The following is a 14,320-nucleotide window of genomic DNA, read 5'->3' as shown; positions in this document are numbered from 1 at the left end:
AGTCACTGGGGGCCAGATCAGGTGAGTATGGAGGTTGTTCCAATACAGTTATTTATTTACTGGCTAAAAACTCCCTCACAGACAGTGCTGTGTGAGCTGGTGCATTGTCAGGATATAAGAATAATGAATTGTTGGCGAAAAGTTCAGGTCGTCTAATTTTTCACTCAGCCTTTTCAGCTCTTGCAAATAGTAAACTTGGTTAACTGTTTGTCCATTTCATACAAATTCATAATGAATAGTCTCTCTGATATAAAAAAAAGGTTAGCAACATTGTTCCAACAAGTTCGCGAACTTAATTGTCAGACCTCGTATGATTACCGTAGAAAACTAGAAAACACAGATGAACAAAGAAGAAAATAAAAATTAGTTTCAATGCCACACTGAGTAAAAATTCATTACAAAAGTAATACAAGCTGATTTAGAGAAATCAGGGGAAAAAGGCAATAGAAGTTGATAAAAATACTCAGCAATCTAGTATGCACATGTTACCATTATCCTCTCTGATATTTATTCTGCTAGAATTTTCCATGCATCCAGAAGATCTTTTTAAAGATGAGTTCAAACTCCACTTACTAGAGACTTGTTCTTTTCCTCAAAATACTGTGAATATCTTTCCACTTAATAAAAAACTAAATCTATGATCTCTACTTTTGATGAATACATAATATTCTGACATATGATTATACCATTTTGATTACACAAAATATTTTTAGCCATTTTCCTACTGTTAGCTGTTTAGGTTATTAATTATTTCCTGGCTTTTTGGTCCTTATAGAAAAGGCTGCAATAACCATCCTCATAGCAAAATTTTTATGTTTATGTTATCCCTATGAGTGAAATTTTTTTGGTCAGAGAATTGTCATCTTTTAAAATTGATTAGCTCTTTTCAAATTCCCTTCAAAAGAATCAACCTGTATTTCCACAAACAGTATTGTTTTCTACTCTTGTGTGGAAAAATATTTTATTTGAGTTTAATTGTAAATGGTTTTAAAAACTACAGTATTTAATTTGTTTAATCCCTTAGAATCTGAGGTGAAGGAAAAGGAAGCAAAGTAGTCCCTGATTGGATGAGGTTCTGGTTTGTGGATGTGACTGGATTAGCAGTTAACCCAATGTGGTAGTAGTCTTACAAGAGTGCCGTTGAAGGCATGAATGATTTGGGTACGTTTAAAATCATCTCTAAGAACTTTTCATAGAAAGGTGACAAATTTATTATACATTTCATATTTGTACTTAAAGTAAAAGTCATTTCTACTGGATATTTGGTTAACATTACTGATTAAACTACCTGGAATGCCAAAAAATATAGGGTTTTGATTCAGGCTATGTCTTGGTTAATACTTTATAACATTTTTCTTCACCTCAGAGATATATGAACTAAATTTTAAGTTGATAACTAGATTATAACAAAATGTTAGCCAGGATATATACTGAATCATTAGATGCCAGACTAAGAGTTTTACCCACATTATCTAATTTAATTCTTTGAACTGTATGTGGTAGTATTAGAAAAACATCCTTGTTTTATAGATGAAGTATCCAAGATCAGAGAAGTTAAGGACTTGTTCAAACAGGGTCACACAGCTAATAAATCATAGAACCTAGATTTGTACCTTTCGCCTATCTGACTCTGACTCAGAATCTTTACTCTTGATGCCATATTTTAGTGCCTATTATACACAGAGTAACATGTGATCATACAACAGTTCCAAAATTCGTCGTTCTTTCTAAGGATTCATATTTGTTTTTAAATTTTATGTATTTTTATATGAATATAATTTGTGTGTGGATAGTTTTATAATTCAAATTAAAACATCATGTGTAAGGAAAAATAAAAGAATGCACCTGAAACTAATTTTAATCTTGATGGTTCAAACATAGGAAAATTTCTGACCTACATATAGTTAGCTAACAAATATTGTAACAAAATAGCATATAAACTTCAAAAGGAACAATTTATTTGTCCATGAAAGATTTCTTGATTTTTAAATAACACTGGAATTAGGCCACCATTAAGTTGTATATTCTCAAAAATACATTGCATGTATTAAAGAGGTGTCCTAAAAGATATTATCGGGCATGCCAGTATTATCTTACTTTATATATACTTATTTTCAAGTAATAATTTTATATTTCAATTGTATATGATATTCTTCCAAAGTAGCACATTGGCAGCAAGTAGAAGAATATAAATAATGGGTAACGTAAAAGTTGTCAAGAGACATACTGAGTGCAACAAACATGTTTGGTTCCAGAAATCATAAATTGAAAAAGTGAACTGTGTGAACTGTGACCTATTTATAGGTCCCATGTATTTCAGCAAATTCTTCTGCTATCTGGTATTTTGGAAAGTGAATCCTCACCTATTAGTTTTTTTTTAAGATTTTTTTATTGGGGAATTAGGGGAGGGGAACAGTGCTGGGGAATTGGGGGAAGGGGAACAGACAAGTTGCTGTCCTTTTGTTCTTCAGTCTAGTTGTGGAGGACATTACTTCACTGGCCCATGTTGGCATTATCATTGCGCTCTTCCTGGATGAGGCAGATTGGTCACCAGTCTCTGGGCGGCCGCTCACAGTGGCTCTTGGCAGCTCACATCTGCTGCCAGCCACTCATGCTGGCTGCTGGCCACACATGGTATCTCATGGCAGCCCACTGCAGCCTCACTGAAGCCTACGGTGTCGCCGGTGATTCACAGCAGCCCAGCTCCAGGTCCAGCTGTTGTTCACCATCTTAGTTGTAGAGGGCAGTGTCACTGGCCCTCATGTGGGATCCAAACTTGGGCTCTACTGCTCAGAGCTGGAATCCCAAGCCAGCTCTTAACCAACGCGCCACTTGGCCAGCCCATCTATTAGTTTTTTGAAGCTTTATAGTGAGAACCTATAATTTGAATTCTTGTAGCTAAAAACTTACCTCTAAAACCAATATTTTGTTCAGAATCACAAGCTATGGTCTGTATAAATAGATAAAGAGAAGTGGTAATAAACATCTAATTTAGTAGTCCCAGTAATATTAGTATGAAAAGGTAATTTTTTTCTGAAAGTATGACTTCAGTTATGTCATCCTTTCTGATAAAATATAACCATCCAGGAGAATGAGCTTAAGTGGTAGGAGGCTATGCTGTTGAAGGATCATACATTTAAGGAAAAACTCAAGGGTGTTTTTTGTATAAAGGCAGCTTTCCCAGATGCTTGTTAAGTGAAAGGGATAGAATAATAAGTAGCAGAGAGAAAGCAATCTGTAAAATCTTGTTATTTTAGAAGATTTTAATTGGGGTGAATAAGTGAAAGATTATGTATGTATATATGTAGGTATTCCTAAAGATTCTTGTCAGAGCCTGATGTGGACTACTTTAATACCACTGGAAAATTCTTCATTTTGGCCAGAAAAAAATTCTGCACACTTACTAAAATAAATACAGTGTTTGTGTAACAGTTATACAGGACTTCCAGGTACTGGCAGAGACAATGGGGGAGGGCAGGCATTTAGTGCATTAAATCAAATGTTTATTTTGTTTGCTTGGTCAGTGAGGATTTAATTTTAAGTATTATATAATTTAAAAATATTTTTTAACTTTAAGGTGGTGATGTTGATGGTCCTGGTGAAAGTCAGCTTATATTTCTTCACCACTCCTTTTATTATTTAACATTGTAGTATTATTATTACCTTTCATGAAGTTTCTGGACATAGCTATGTGGATAGATTTAATACAGATTGAATTCAGAGATTTGGTTAATATAAATCAGTACTATTTATCATTATGGCTCTATTGAATTACTCAGTGAAGGACTAATGCATCTCTAACTTTAACGTGCAAAGGGATTACATGAGGAACTTTATTAATTGCAGATTATGATTCAGTATGTCTGGAATGCAGCTGAGAGTCTGAATTTTTAATGAATTTCCATGTGATACAAATTCTACTCGTTCATAATCCACAATTTCAATAGTAAGTATTTAGACAGTAGTAAATATGATAGAGTCAATTTTCAAGTTCAGTCTGAATATCTGTACAGTCCTTGTTTATTGTAATGAGAGGTACAAAATTTGAACTAAACTTTATCTAATATTGTAAATTTATTATAACTTGGAGTTTTGTATATAAGAGACATAGAAATGTTACAATAAAATAAGTTTCCTTTCTTATATTGTTGAAAACTAAACTTATCTACAATACCAGTCATTGACAATATACTTCATTATATATATGATGAAAATTTAATTTAATAGACAAAACAAGCTAAAATAGAAGCTAATCTAATGGGATCAATGTAATATAAAACAACTAGTTTGAAAATTACCTGAGGAACCAAATTCTTTTTTAATCTAGGAAATAACATCAAGATTTGTAATGAATCAGCTAGCAGAAAAGAATCATTTCTCAATGCAGGCCATAGGATGGTACCCACAGGTCAGAAAACAATCTCTCAAGGAAGAAAATGTGCAATATGTGGAAAGTAATTTTTAACCATATGGCTGGAATGTGTTGAATTTGTTCCTGCATCAAAAGTAAGTGGCTGGAATGTGTTGAATTTGTTCCTGCATCAAAAGTAAGTGGTGCTTTTTTTGTGAATATGAGCATAAGACCACCTCTTATTCTTTGTCCTTATTTAAATCAAACAATGCTAACTAGATTTTTATCTAAGAATCAACTTCTGATAGTATAATATTTTTCCAGTTTTATTGAGATATAACTGACACATAACATTATGTAAGTTTAAGTGTACAATGTATTGATTAAATATATTTATAAATTGTAAAATGATTACCACCATAATATTAGCTACAACCTGCATCCTATCACATAGTTATCACTTCTTTTTTTGTGGTGAGAACAATTAAGATCAACTCTCTTAGCAACATTTGATACAGTATTAGTAGCTATAAGCACCATACTGTACATTAGGTGCCCAAACTTGTTAATCTTATAACTGGAAGTTTGTACCTTTCGACCATCATCTCCCAATTTCTCCCACCCCAACCCTTGGTAACAACCACTTTATTTTTTCTCTGAGTTTGTCATTTTTTTAGATGCCACATGTAAATGATATCATACAGCATTTGTCTTTCTCTGTCTGACTTACTTCACTTAGTATAATGCCCTCAAGATCCAGCTAAATTGTCATGAATGGTAGGATTTACTTCTTTCTCATGGCTGTATAATATTCCATGGTACATATATCACACAGTCTTTATCGATTCATCCATTGACAGACACTTAGGTGTTTTCTATGTCTTGGTTGTTGTGAGTAATGATGCAATGAACGTGAGAGTGCAGACATCTCCATGAGATCCTGATTTCTATTTCCTTGGATATATACTCAGAAGTGAAATTGCTGGATCATATTTTTAGTTTTAACTTTTTTAGGAAGCTGCATACTATTTTCCTCAGTGGCTGTACCAACTTGCATTCCAGTGCATTTCAATTCATTAAGGTTCAGTCTCTGTCTATTTTTTAATTGGGTTGTTAGTTTTTTTGCTTAGAGTTGTATGAGTTCTTTATATAATGTGGATATTAACCCTGATCAGATATATAATTTGCAAATATTTTTTCCCATTCTGTAGGTTGCCTGTTCTTCTGTTGAGTTTCTTTTGCTGCACAGAATTTTTTAGTTTGATGTCCTACTTATTTATATGTACTTTTTTTGCTTGTACTTTTGCTGTCATATCCAGAAATCACTGCCAAAACCAATGTCATAGGTTGTTATTGTCCAACATCATTTGTTGAAGAGACTATCTTTTCCCCATTGAGTATTCTCAGCTTCCTTGTCAAATATTAGTTGACTGTACATGTGGGGGTTTATTTCTGGGCTTTTGATTCTGTTCCATTGGTTTATGTGTCTATTTTTATGCCAGAACCATACTGTTTTGATTACTCAAAATAGCTTTGTAGTATAGTTTGAAATCAGGAAATGTGATGCATTCTGCTTTTTTCTTTCTTAGGATTGCTTTGGCTATTTGGGGTCTTTTGTGGCTTCATGCAAATTTCAGGATTGTTTTTCTATTTCTGTGAAAAATACCATTGAAATTTTAATAGGGATTGTATTGAATCTAGAGATAGCTTTGGGTAATATGGATGTTTTGACAATATTAATTTTTGGATCCATGAACATGGGATTTCTTCCCATTTGTTTGTGTTTTCTCAGTAGCTTTCATCCAAGTCTTATAGTTTTCAGTGTACAAATTTTTCACCTTTTTTAGATTTACTCTTAAAAACTTTATTGTTTTTGGTGCACTGGTAAATGGGATTATTTTATTTATTTATTTTCAGATGTGTTTTTCTTAATATATAGAAACACAATTGTTTTCTGTATATTGACTTTGTATCCTGCAACTTTACTGAATTTGTTGATTAGTTCTAGCAGTTTTTTTGAGAAGTCTTTAGGATTTTCTATGTATAAGAGCATATTGCTGCAAACAATGAATTTACTTCTTTTTTTGCTTTGCTTTTTATTTTATTTTCTAACCTGCCTATTTTGGATAAGATTTCCAGTACTGTGTTATATAGGAGGGATAAGAATGGGTTCTGAATAGAGAGTGAGAACCTAGCACAGTGCTTGCTATGTATTTTCTTTCTAAGAATGTTTAGTGAATCACAAGATCTGGACTTGACTACCAGCTCCTCTGTTTTATTACATTCTTAATATATTATATTTTATCAAGTGTATCATAGAAGTAAATCTGGCAAAGCTGCTGCCAAAAAGGAATAATGTCAAATTGAAATAATGGTTGAGGAGAAATTTTAAAGTCAAAACTTGCTGGACATTAAACTCCAAGAGAAAAGAGAGGTCATCAGTGGAAAAATGAAAATAGAAATGCATGTTGGCTCTCAAGATGGGAGTAAACCTGTGATCTTGATTGCTTTTATAATCTATCTGTGAATTTTTCACATTATCATCTGAAATACATTGTTATATTCAAGAGACATTTAATAAGTATATCACATGCCATATTACTTGGTAAAAGTTGCCAAAACTTTTTTTACTGACCATGGTATGAACATCTTGGACAAGTTACCATGTTCATTTTTCCCCAATGCTCTGATAGATTCTCTCTCACAATCATCTGATGAGCTGCTAGGATCATTTTATGTAGAGAAATTGCAACCTAATAATAGTAACCACAGCTAACATTTTTTGGTACTGACTGTGTTTCTGACATTGTGCTAAGCATGTCACCTGGAATACCTCAATTAATGTCAAAAATAACCCTGTGACACCAAAGAGAAATCCAAGGTGCAAAGGAGTGAAGTAACCTGACCAAGTTCACAAAGCTGCCAAGTAGAGGCTAAGGGGAGGGCAGCCACATATGTGATTCCTTGCTCTTAACCAGAGAGCTTTCTGGTTAAGATGGAAACCATCATTCCAATAGTTTTCAACCCAGTTATTCCTCATTTGTTTCAACTAAATTTAAGGCATTCATGTTAAAAGGTCTTATTCTGTTATCATTTATTCATCCACTTAAATTCAATAATTTTTTCCTACTATGTGTGAGGTCCTTAACCAAGGGTTGGGAATAAAGATCCCTTGCCCTCTAAAAACTCACAAGTTCACAGGAGAAGCTGTGTAATAAGATGATTGGAATCTGACAAATTAGGCTTGATGACAAGCCCTAGCACTTACCACATGTGTCAACTTAATTTCCTCTTTGAGGCTAAGCTTCCATCTGTAAAACTGTGATAATAATTGTGCCTATTTCACAGGGCTGTGATGAGTGATGCATGAGGTAATCCATAGGCAGTGGTTAGAACAGCAAGTGCTTAATAAAGGTAGTACATAGTAGATGCTTACTAAGGATACATTTTGTTTTTCTAAATCAAGGCCTCCAGAGAAGAAAGAATGATTGCATTCTTGTGATAAGTATTATGATGGAAGGGTGCACAGGGTGCTATGAAAAGAAGGCGTCTCAATTAAATGGTGATGTTCTCTGGTCTATTATTGGGCCTACCATAATGATTGTGCTTGGTACTTGGAGAATGCATAATACATGTTAAAATTATTTAAATAGGCATTGCTTGCAAATGTGCTTTAAAGGATAGGGGGCTTTAGAATAACAAACCACTGGACAGGCATTTTAAATGAGGAAACTGCCTGAGTAAAGGTGACAGTATAAATAAACTGCACAATGAATACAGGTAACTCATTGAGTATGAGGTATGGGGATGAGGTTAGAAAAAAGCAGGTGTGAGATGGGGATAGCACTTGTGTGTTAAACTTGAAATTAATTTCAAAAACGACTGTATTAGTTTGTTGTGGCTGCCATAACAAAGTACCACACGCTGAGTGACTTAAACAACAGGAATTTATTTTCTCACAATTCTAGAGGTTAGAAGTCTGAAACCAAGGTATCAGAATGCTTGGTTTCTCCTGTGGCCTCTCTCCTTGGCTTGTAAGTGACTGTGTTTTCCATGTGTCTTCAAATAATTTTCCTTCTGCTCATGTTTGTGTCCAAATTTCCTCTTCTTATTAGTACACCAGTTGTATTCAGTTAAAGCCCACCCTAATGATGTCATTTTAACTTAATCACCACTTTGCTGAGCTGTCTCCAAATACAGTCACATTTGGAGATACTGGGGGCTAGGACTTTGACATATGAATTTAGATAACAGCTACTTACAGTTTTTGAAGCAGTGGAGTAGCAAGATGATATTTGTTTTTGAGCTGGTGATGGGTTTCAATGATTGTTTATATAAGTATGACACTTGAAGCCATGGGAATGAAGATTGCTCAAAAAGGCTTACACAGTGAGAGGAGAAGTTCAGAAGGACAGAACCCTTGAGGACAACAATATTAAATGGCTGGGAAAAAACAGAAGTCAGTAAAAGAGAATGGGAAAATGCAATCAGGGAGGGAGGAGTAAAACCAGGTAGAATGGGGACAAATTTTCTAGCTATAAAACACAGATGTGCAAGAAATAGGATTTCCTTACTTTTTCTTCTGCTGAACTTATCTTCTATTTTGACCTTCATTCTACTGGAAAACTTATTCTAGTTAATTCCTGTTTTATGTGGCAAATTTTAGGATTTTCTTGGTCATTTCAGATTTAATCTTGATCATTTAGGACTTCCTTCTCCTTGCTTTCTTCCAGAGCAATATGTTCTCCCAATGTCTTCTGTTCCATGTGGGCATCCCCTGAGGTATATGATCATTCTGTCAAGACTTCAAATATGGATTTGCTGTCTGAAGGAAGAGTTGAAGGAGGGAGATACCTGATAACAAATGAGTCTTTAATCTAAACATGAAATAACTAGAAATAGCCAAATATCAAATTGTAATTGCTTCTATTCAAGCTAATGTGAAATTATGTCATGTTTATTTTATGAAACAGTGAGATGAGAATTAGAAAATAGTTGATGAAAGATTTTACTCCATCTCAAATATTAACCTTTACTATAATTCATCCAGATGCTTTTGCCTTTTTCCAAATGTTATAACATTTGCCATTTGAGTTCAGTTAGTCCTTATCAATTACAGAATTATCAATACTTTCAATGTAATTAACATTTAAAAATTAACTACTAATGATATATAAATATTTGAAACAGCAACAAAAATTAATCCTTTTTGGTTACTACCAACTTGTACCATGACTAGCGACTTAGAGGTAACATAAATAGTTTCACAAAATTCTTTCCAAACACTCAAGTGCCCAAGATATGTATTTGATAGTTTTCATTTTGTATAGTCATGTTAGCTGAACTTAACATTTCCCAGGATTCCTTTAAAGTTGAAGAGTTCAGGGAGGGAACAGTTCAGAACATGAACTTTCAAGCCTGTATTGAATGATGTAGTGTAATTAAAACTACCTTCAAAAGAGAATAAATAGAGTTGGTTACAAATGAGCAAAAACGCTTATCTATTTTATGAAAATAAATGAAAACTTGCAACCATTAATTCCTTTTTTATGACAAGCTGCCAGTAATCAAATGTAATATAAATTATATTTAATAATTTTACTCATTACTTATAGAGAAAAATCTTACTTTGCAGTAAAAAGTTATTACTGTTTAGATACCACTGACATTCATTTATGAAACGGATCATTCAACCTGTCAACTGTGAAAACGAATGTAGGTTTTAAAACATTTATGCAGTGGTTAGTCAATTTAATGTGCATTAGGCACTAAGAGGATCAGAGGGCATCACTTTCTAATTCTAAACAGTCATGAAAGTAATGTGTATTTATTGTTTAGAAAAATTGAAATAGTATGAATGTTCCTTATTATTTTATTCAGAAAATGGCAAAACAATTATAGTATAAATGAACTCATACACTGTGTCTTGACTACTTCTACTCCTATGGGAACGCATTAATTCTCTTCTCTGTAGAAGTCTCTCTTTTGTTCTTAAACTGCTGGGTAGAGTCACAATTGTGTTCAGTTATCTATGATTTTTTAAAATCTTAAATTGATTCAACTTCAGTACATAAATCTAAGGCTGTGCATTACCAAAAGGTTTGAACCTCCCATGTGAAATTCAAAGTACATTGATTATGCAGAGGTGGTGTTGGACAGCAGGATAGTTCTGAATAGGAGAGAATGCTGCTTAGCTGAAGGAGCGACTAGAACATGAGCAGGATTTTCTTTCTGGTCTCTGCCGTTATCACAGTCAAAACTGTCTTAAGGGTGGAATGACCACATCATGTGTCATCTAAACCAAGATAATTTTGAGAGTGAAACTGGACATTGTCAATAGCTGGAAAACAAACAAACAAACAAAAAAACAAACAAACAAACAAACAAACAAAAAACAGCAGGAAACCAGGACTGTCCTGAACAAATCAGAATGTATAGCTATGCTCCCTAAATGGAACAATTAACTTTAGAGTTGTTCCCATGGTGGTGCTTATCATTGTTGGTATGGAAGAGTTGTCATTATAAACATTCATCCTTGATTTAAAAAAAATTATTTTCAGTCACTCCACAAATAATTTCAAGGCCTGCTTTAAGCAGGAAACTGTGTTCAAAGTACAATGTAAATAAGTAAAGGACCTAGTTTGTACCAAATGATTTAAAATCAAGAGTTTAAACTCTAAAGATGTAAACAACACTAGCAATAAAAACTAAATGTTAAATGAGTAGTAGAGGTCAATTGCTTTAGGGCTTCAAAGTGGAAGGTGAAATTATTGTAGGTTTTCTGGCCTGGAAAGTGCCCAGAAAGATGCTAAAACTTGTATGGGGCCTTAATATAGATAGAATTCAGATACATGGAGAAGAAAGCAGAAAGGATATTTTAGGAGAAGAGAATTATAAGTAGGTGAATGAATCATGCTCATATGCCAGTGAATCAATTAAGATGGTTTGTGGATGGGAGTACAGGAAGCAATATTATAAAAAAAAATTGGGGTCAAGCTCTATAAATCTCTCAAATGATAGAATAAGGAGGGACAAGTCAATGATATAAAGAAATATGTCTTTTAGAAGGAATCATTTGGCAGTACTGTGCCGAATTAATTGGAGGTTGAAGAGAAGAGAAGCTGAAAAAAGCATACCTGTAAGAGTGGCTACCTATTGTGGGTATAAGGTATAGCAGTAAAAATGCAAGGAAAGGAAGCACCATGAGGAAGGGAGAACCATAGAACTTGTTGATTGATTGGATATGGGAAACCTCAGAGGGGTGTAAAAATGAAAACCAGAAAATTCTAGAGGGAGTTGATCTGGGAGGCGAGACCCAGGTTTAATCTTAGATTGAGTTTCAAGTGATATGTGGGTAATTCAAGTGACTATGTTTAACTATCGATTGCAGACAGATCAGAACAGTAAAACAATATACTCTTATGTATTATTTGAAAATGTGCACTTTCCAACAACTGTTCATTCTTCCAAAAAGTTCTGCAAATTGTTAAACTATAATTTAAAAACCCTATATTTGTGAAAGAGTCTGAGAAGCACATTATGACTAACACCGATTTAGAATTTAGTAAACTTAGATTCTAGTTCTGTCTCTGCCTTGAACTATGAGATCTAAGGTAAGTCACATTCTTTCTCACTATATCTGGACTAGTTTCCTGATCTGGACAATGAAAGGATTAGACCAAAGTGTCATCTAGTTTCAAAGTGCCTTGATTTCATCAGGGGGAGAAGGGCTGTAATAGTCATGCTTTTCATGTTCCTGCAAATTTGTAACATAATACCAGTATTAGTTTTCTGTTACTGCTATAATAAATTGCCATAAACTTGGTGTCTTAACAAAAATTTATTATCTTACAGTTTAGTACACCAGAACTCCAATATGAGTCTCACTGAGCTAAAATCAAGGTGTCATCAGTGCTGCATTCCTTTCTGGAAACTCTAGAGGAGACTCCATTTTCTTCATCTTTCAAGTTTTTAGAGGCCACTCACATTCCTTGGCTCATGATTTCCTTCCTCCATCGTTAAAGTCAATGTTGATACACCTAGTACTTCTCACATCATATCACTTGGACCTTATCTTCTGCCTCTCTCTTCCATTTTTAATGATCCTTGTGATTGAATTGGTATCATCCTCATTTCAAGGTCCTTATCTTAATCACATTTGCCATGTAAGGTAATATACATATTCCCAGGTTGGTATTAGGACATGGATATCTTTGGGGGAGGGTCATTATCCTGCCTGCCATGATATCTTTACCTGAGGAACAGGAAACCATCTTACTTTGTTTTTCCTATTCTTTGTGCTTCATGTAATATTAAAACCTTATCCAAAGCTTTACTTTATACTCTGCAATATATATATATATATATATATGTATATATATGTACATATACATATATATATACATATATATATATCTTGATACCAATATATCTTGATGATTTTTGATTTCTCAAATTTTAAAACATGGCAATGATTGTCACGAAGGCATACGTTGAGTGATTTTTAAAAATCTTTCAGTTCTACCATTCAACAAATATAAAACCTAGTAAACATGCATATTTAAACTCAAAGTGCAAAACCTTACTTTCCCTAAAATAGGGAGAGATGATAACCATATGTTATTTGTTTAGAAATTGCTTTCTAATTCTTGTATTTTACTATAAATACTAAAGAATGAAAAATTAGACTTCAGCAGAGCATTTTACATTTTAAAGCTTTTTGCTAAAATAATATGCTTTCAAAATAAAAGCATGTCTAATCATAAACCAGCTCTTTTTGACCTTGGCTTGACAAAAAAAGGTGTTTCAATTTCTATCTGTAAACAATGACCAAAGCAGTAATTATCTTTGACAGAGTCATGAAGTTTTGTTAATTGAGTTTTGTGAAGAGATGGCCTTTATAAGAAGGTGTATCATCATTGTTTTGTAACATGCTCATTTCAAATGGACATATGTCATACCAGTAACACTACTGTGATGATGGCACAAATAGAAATAGAAATTTAATTGACACCAAGAGGTAAGGTATTAGAGATTTCTTTTTTACATGCAAACATCACTGAATGCAGTGACTATAGATGGAAATACTGGGGATGCCAAAAGAATGTATAAAAGTGGACACTTTGGTCAACATTGCTCAAGCAGTAGTTCGTCATAATCAGAAGTGTCTGGATGCTGATGTGACTTCTATTCATCTTTTGTTATTGGTATATATTGAGTATTACAATTTTAACACAGTTTTCCTTTCTTAAAATGTATATACTTTTTTTGGCACCCTTTGTATATGTCACTGAGGAATTATATTGAGTCCATTTTTTCTCAGTAAAATTTCCCAGAAACAATTCATAGTCCTTAGAAATGTTATATCAGAAATAGTAATTAGTAAGTTAGAGAATAATCACAAGCAAAGTTACATATTCAATACAGAACTGATAATGACCTTTGGTAAAATGAGAACCTAAAATGTTAAAACATTTAAGTCTAATCAACAAAACCATAATAGCCCCAACAAGGAAAAAGTGGGACACAGATACTTTGCATTCCTGCTTGCAACAAAATCCACCCCAAACATTCCCCAGATGATTTCTTAATAACATAAGGGAAATGGCTACAGCCACAGTGGAAATAGAAAATACCCTTAATAATTTCTGTTATAAACTTTTCTTCTCGTGGAGAAACTGGACAAAGCAAATTGGATAACTGTACGGCCCTGTTTGCTCCCTTTGTTTATATTTGTTTTTCTTTCTGTAATATACTCTTCTTGGTTCATGGCTCTATTCTTTGCCCTAGTTTCTTAAACAAGAGCTAAGTGAAGTATATGTAGCATTGTTTATTTCTATAGTCCTTTAGTTCTAGTTGAAATTAGGTAGGAACGGCTGGTTGGATGAGAGGTCTGTCTACTGTATGGAAATGGAAAAGACCATATTTACCTTGCTATTTTTGTCACTAGTTCTTCAAGGACAATTTCAA

General features: G+C 33.6%; 1 protein-coding gene across 1 annotated transcript in view; it reads left to right on the top strand.

Moving 5' to 3' along the window:
- The window catches only part of LRRC69 (leucine rich repeat containing 69), a 109,747-nt gene that overhangs the window by 87,269 nt on the left and 8,158 nt on the right, over positions 1-14,320 (top strand). The window contains 2 exon segments of the mRNA XM_019628911.1: positions 4,328-4,415; positions 4,418-4,506. Coding sequence (XP_019484456.1) covers positions 4,328-4,415; positions 4,418-4,506 — 177 coding nt within the window.

The sequence above is a fragment of the Hipposideros armiger genome, unplaced genomic scaffold (assembly GCF_001890085.2).
Source record: "Hipposideros armiger isolate ML-2016 unplaced genomic scaffold, ASM189008v1 scaffold_816, whole genome shotgun sequence".
NCBI classification, from domain to species: Eukaryota; Metazoa; Chordata; class Mammalia; order Chiroptera; family Hipposideridae; genus Hipposideros; species Hipposideros armiger.
The sequence above is the reverse complement of the archived record's forward strand: the minus strand, read 5'-3'. Positions and strand labels throughout refer to the sequence as shown.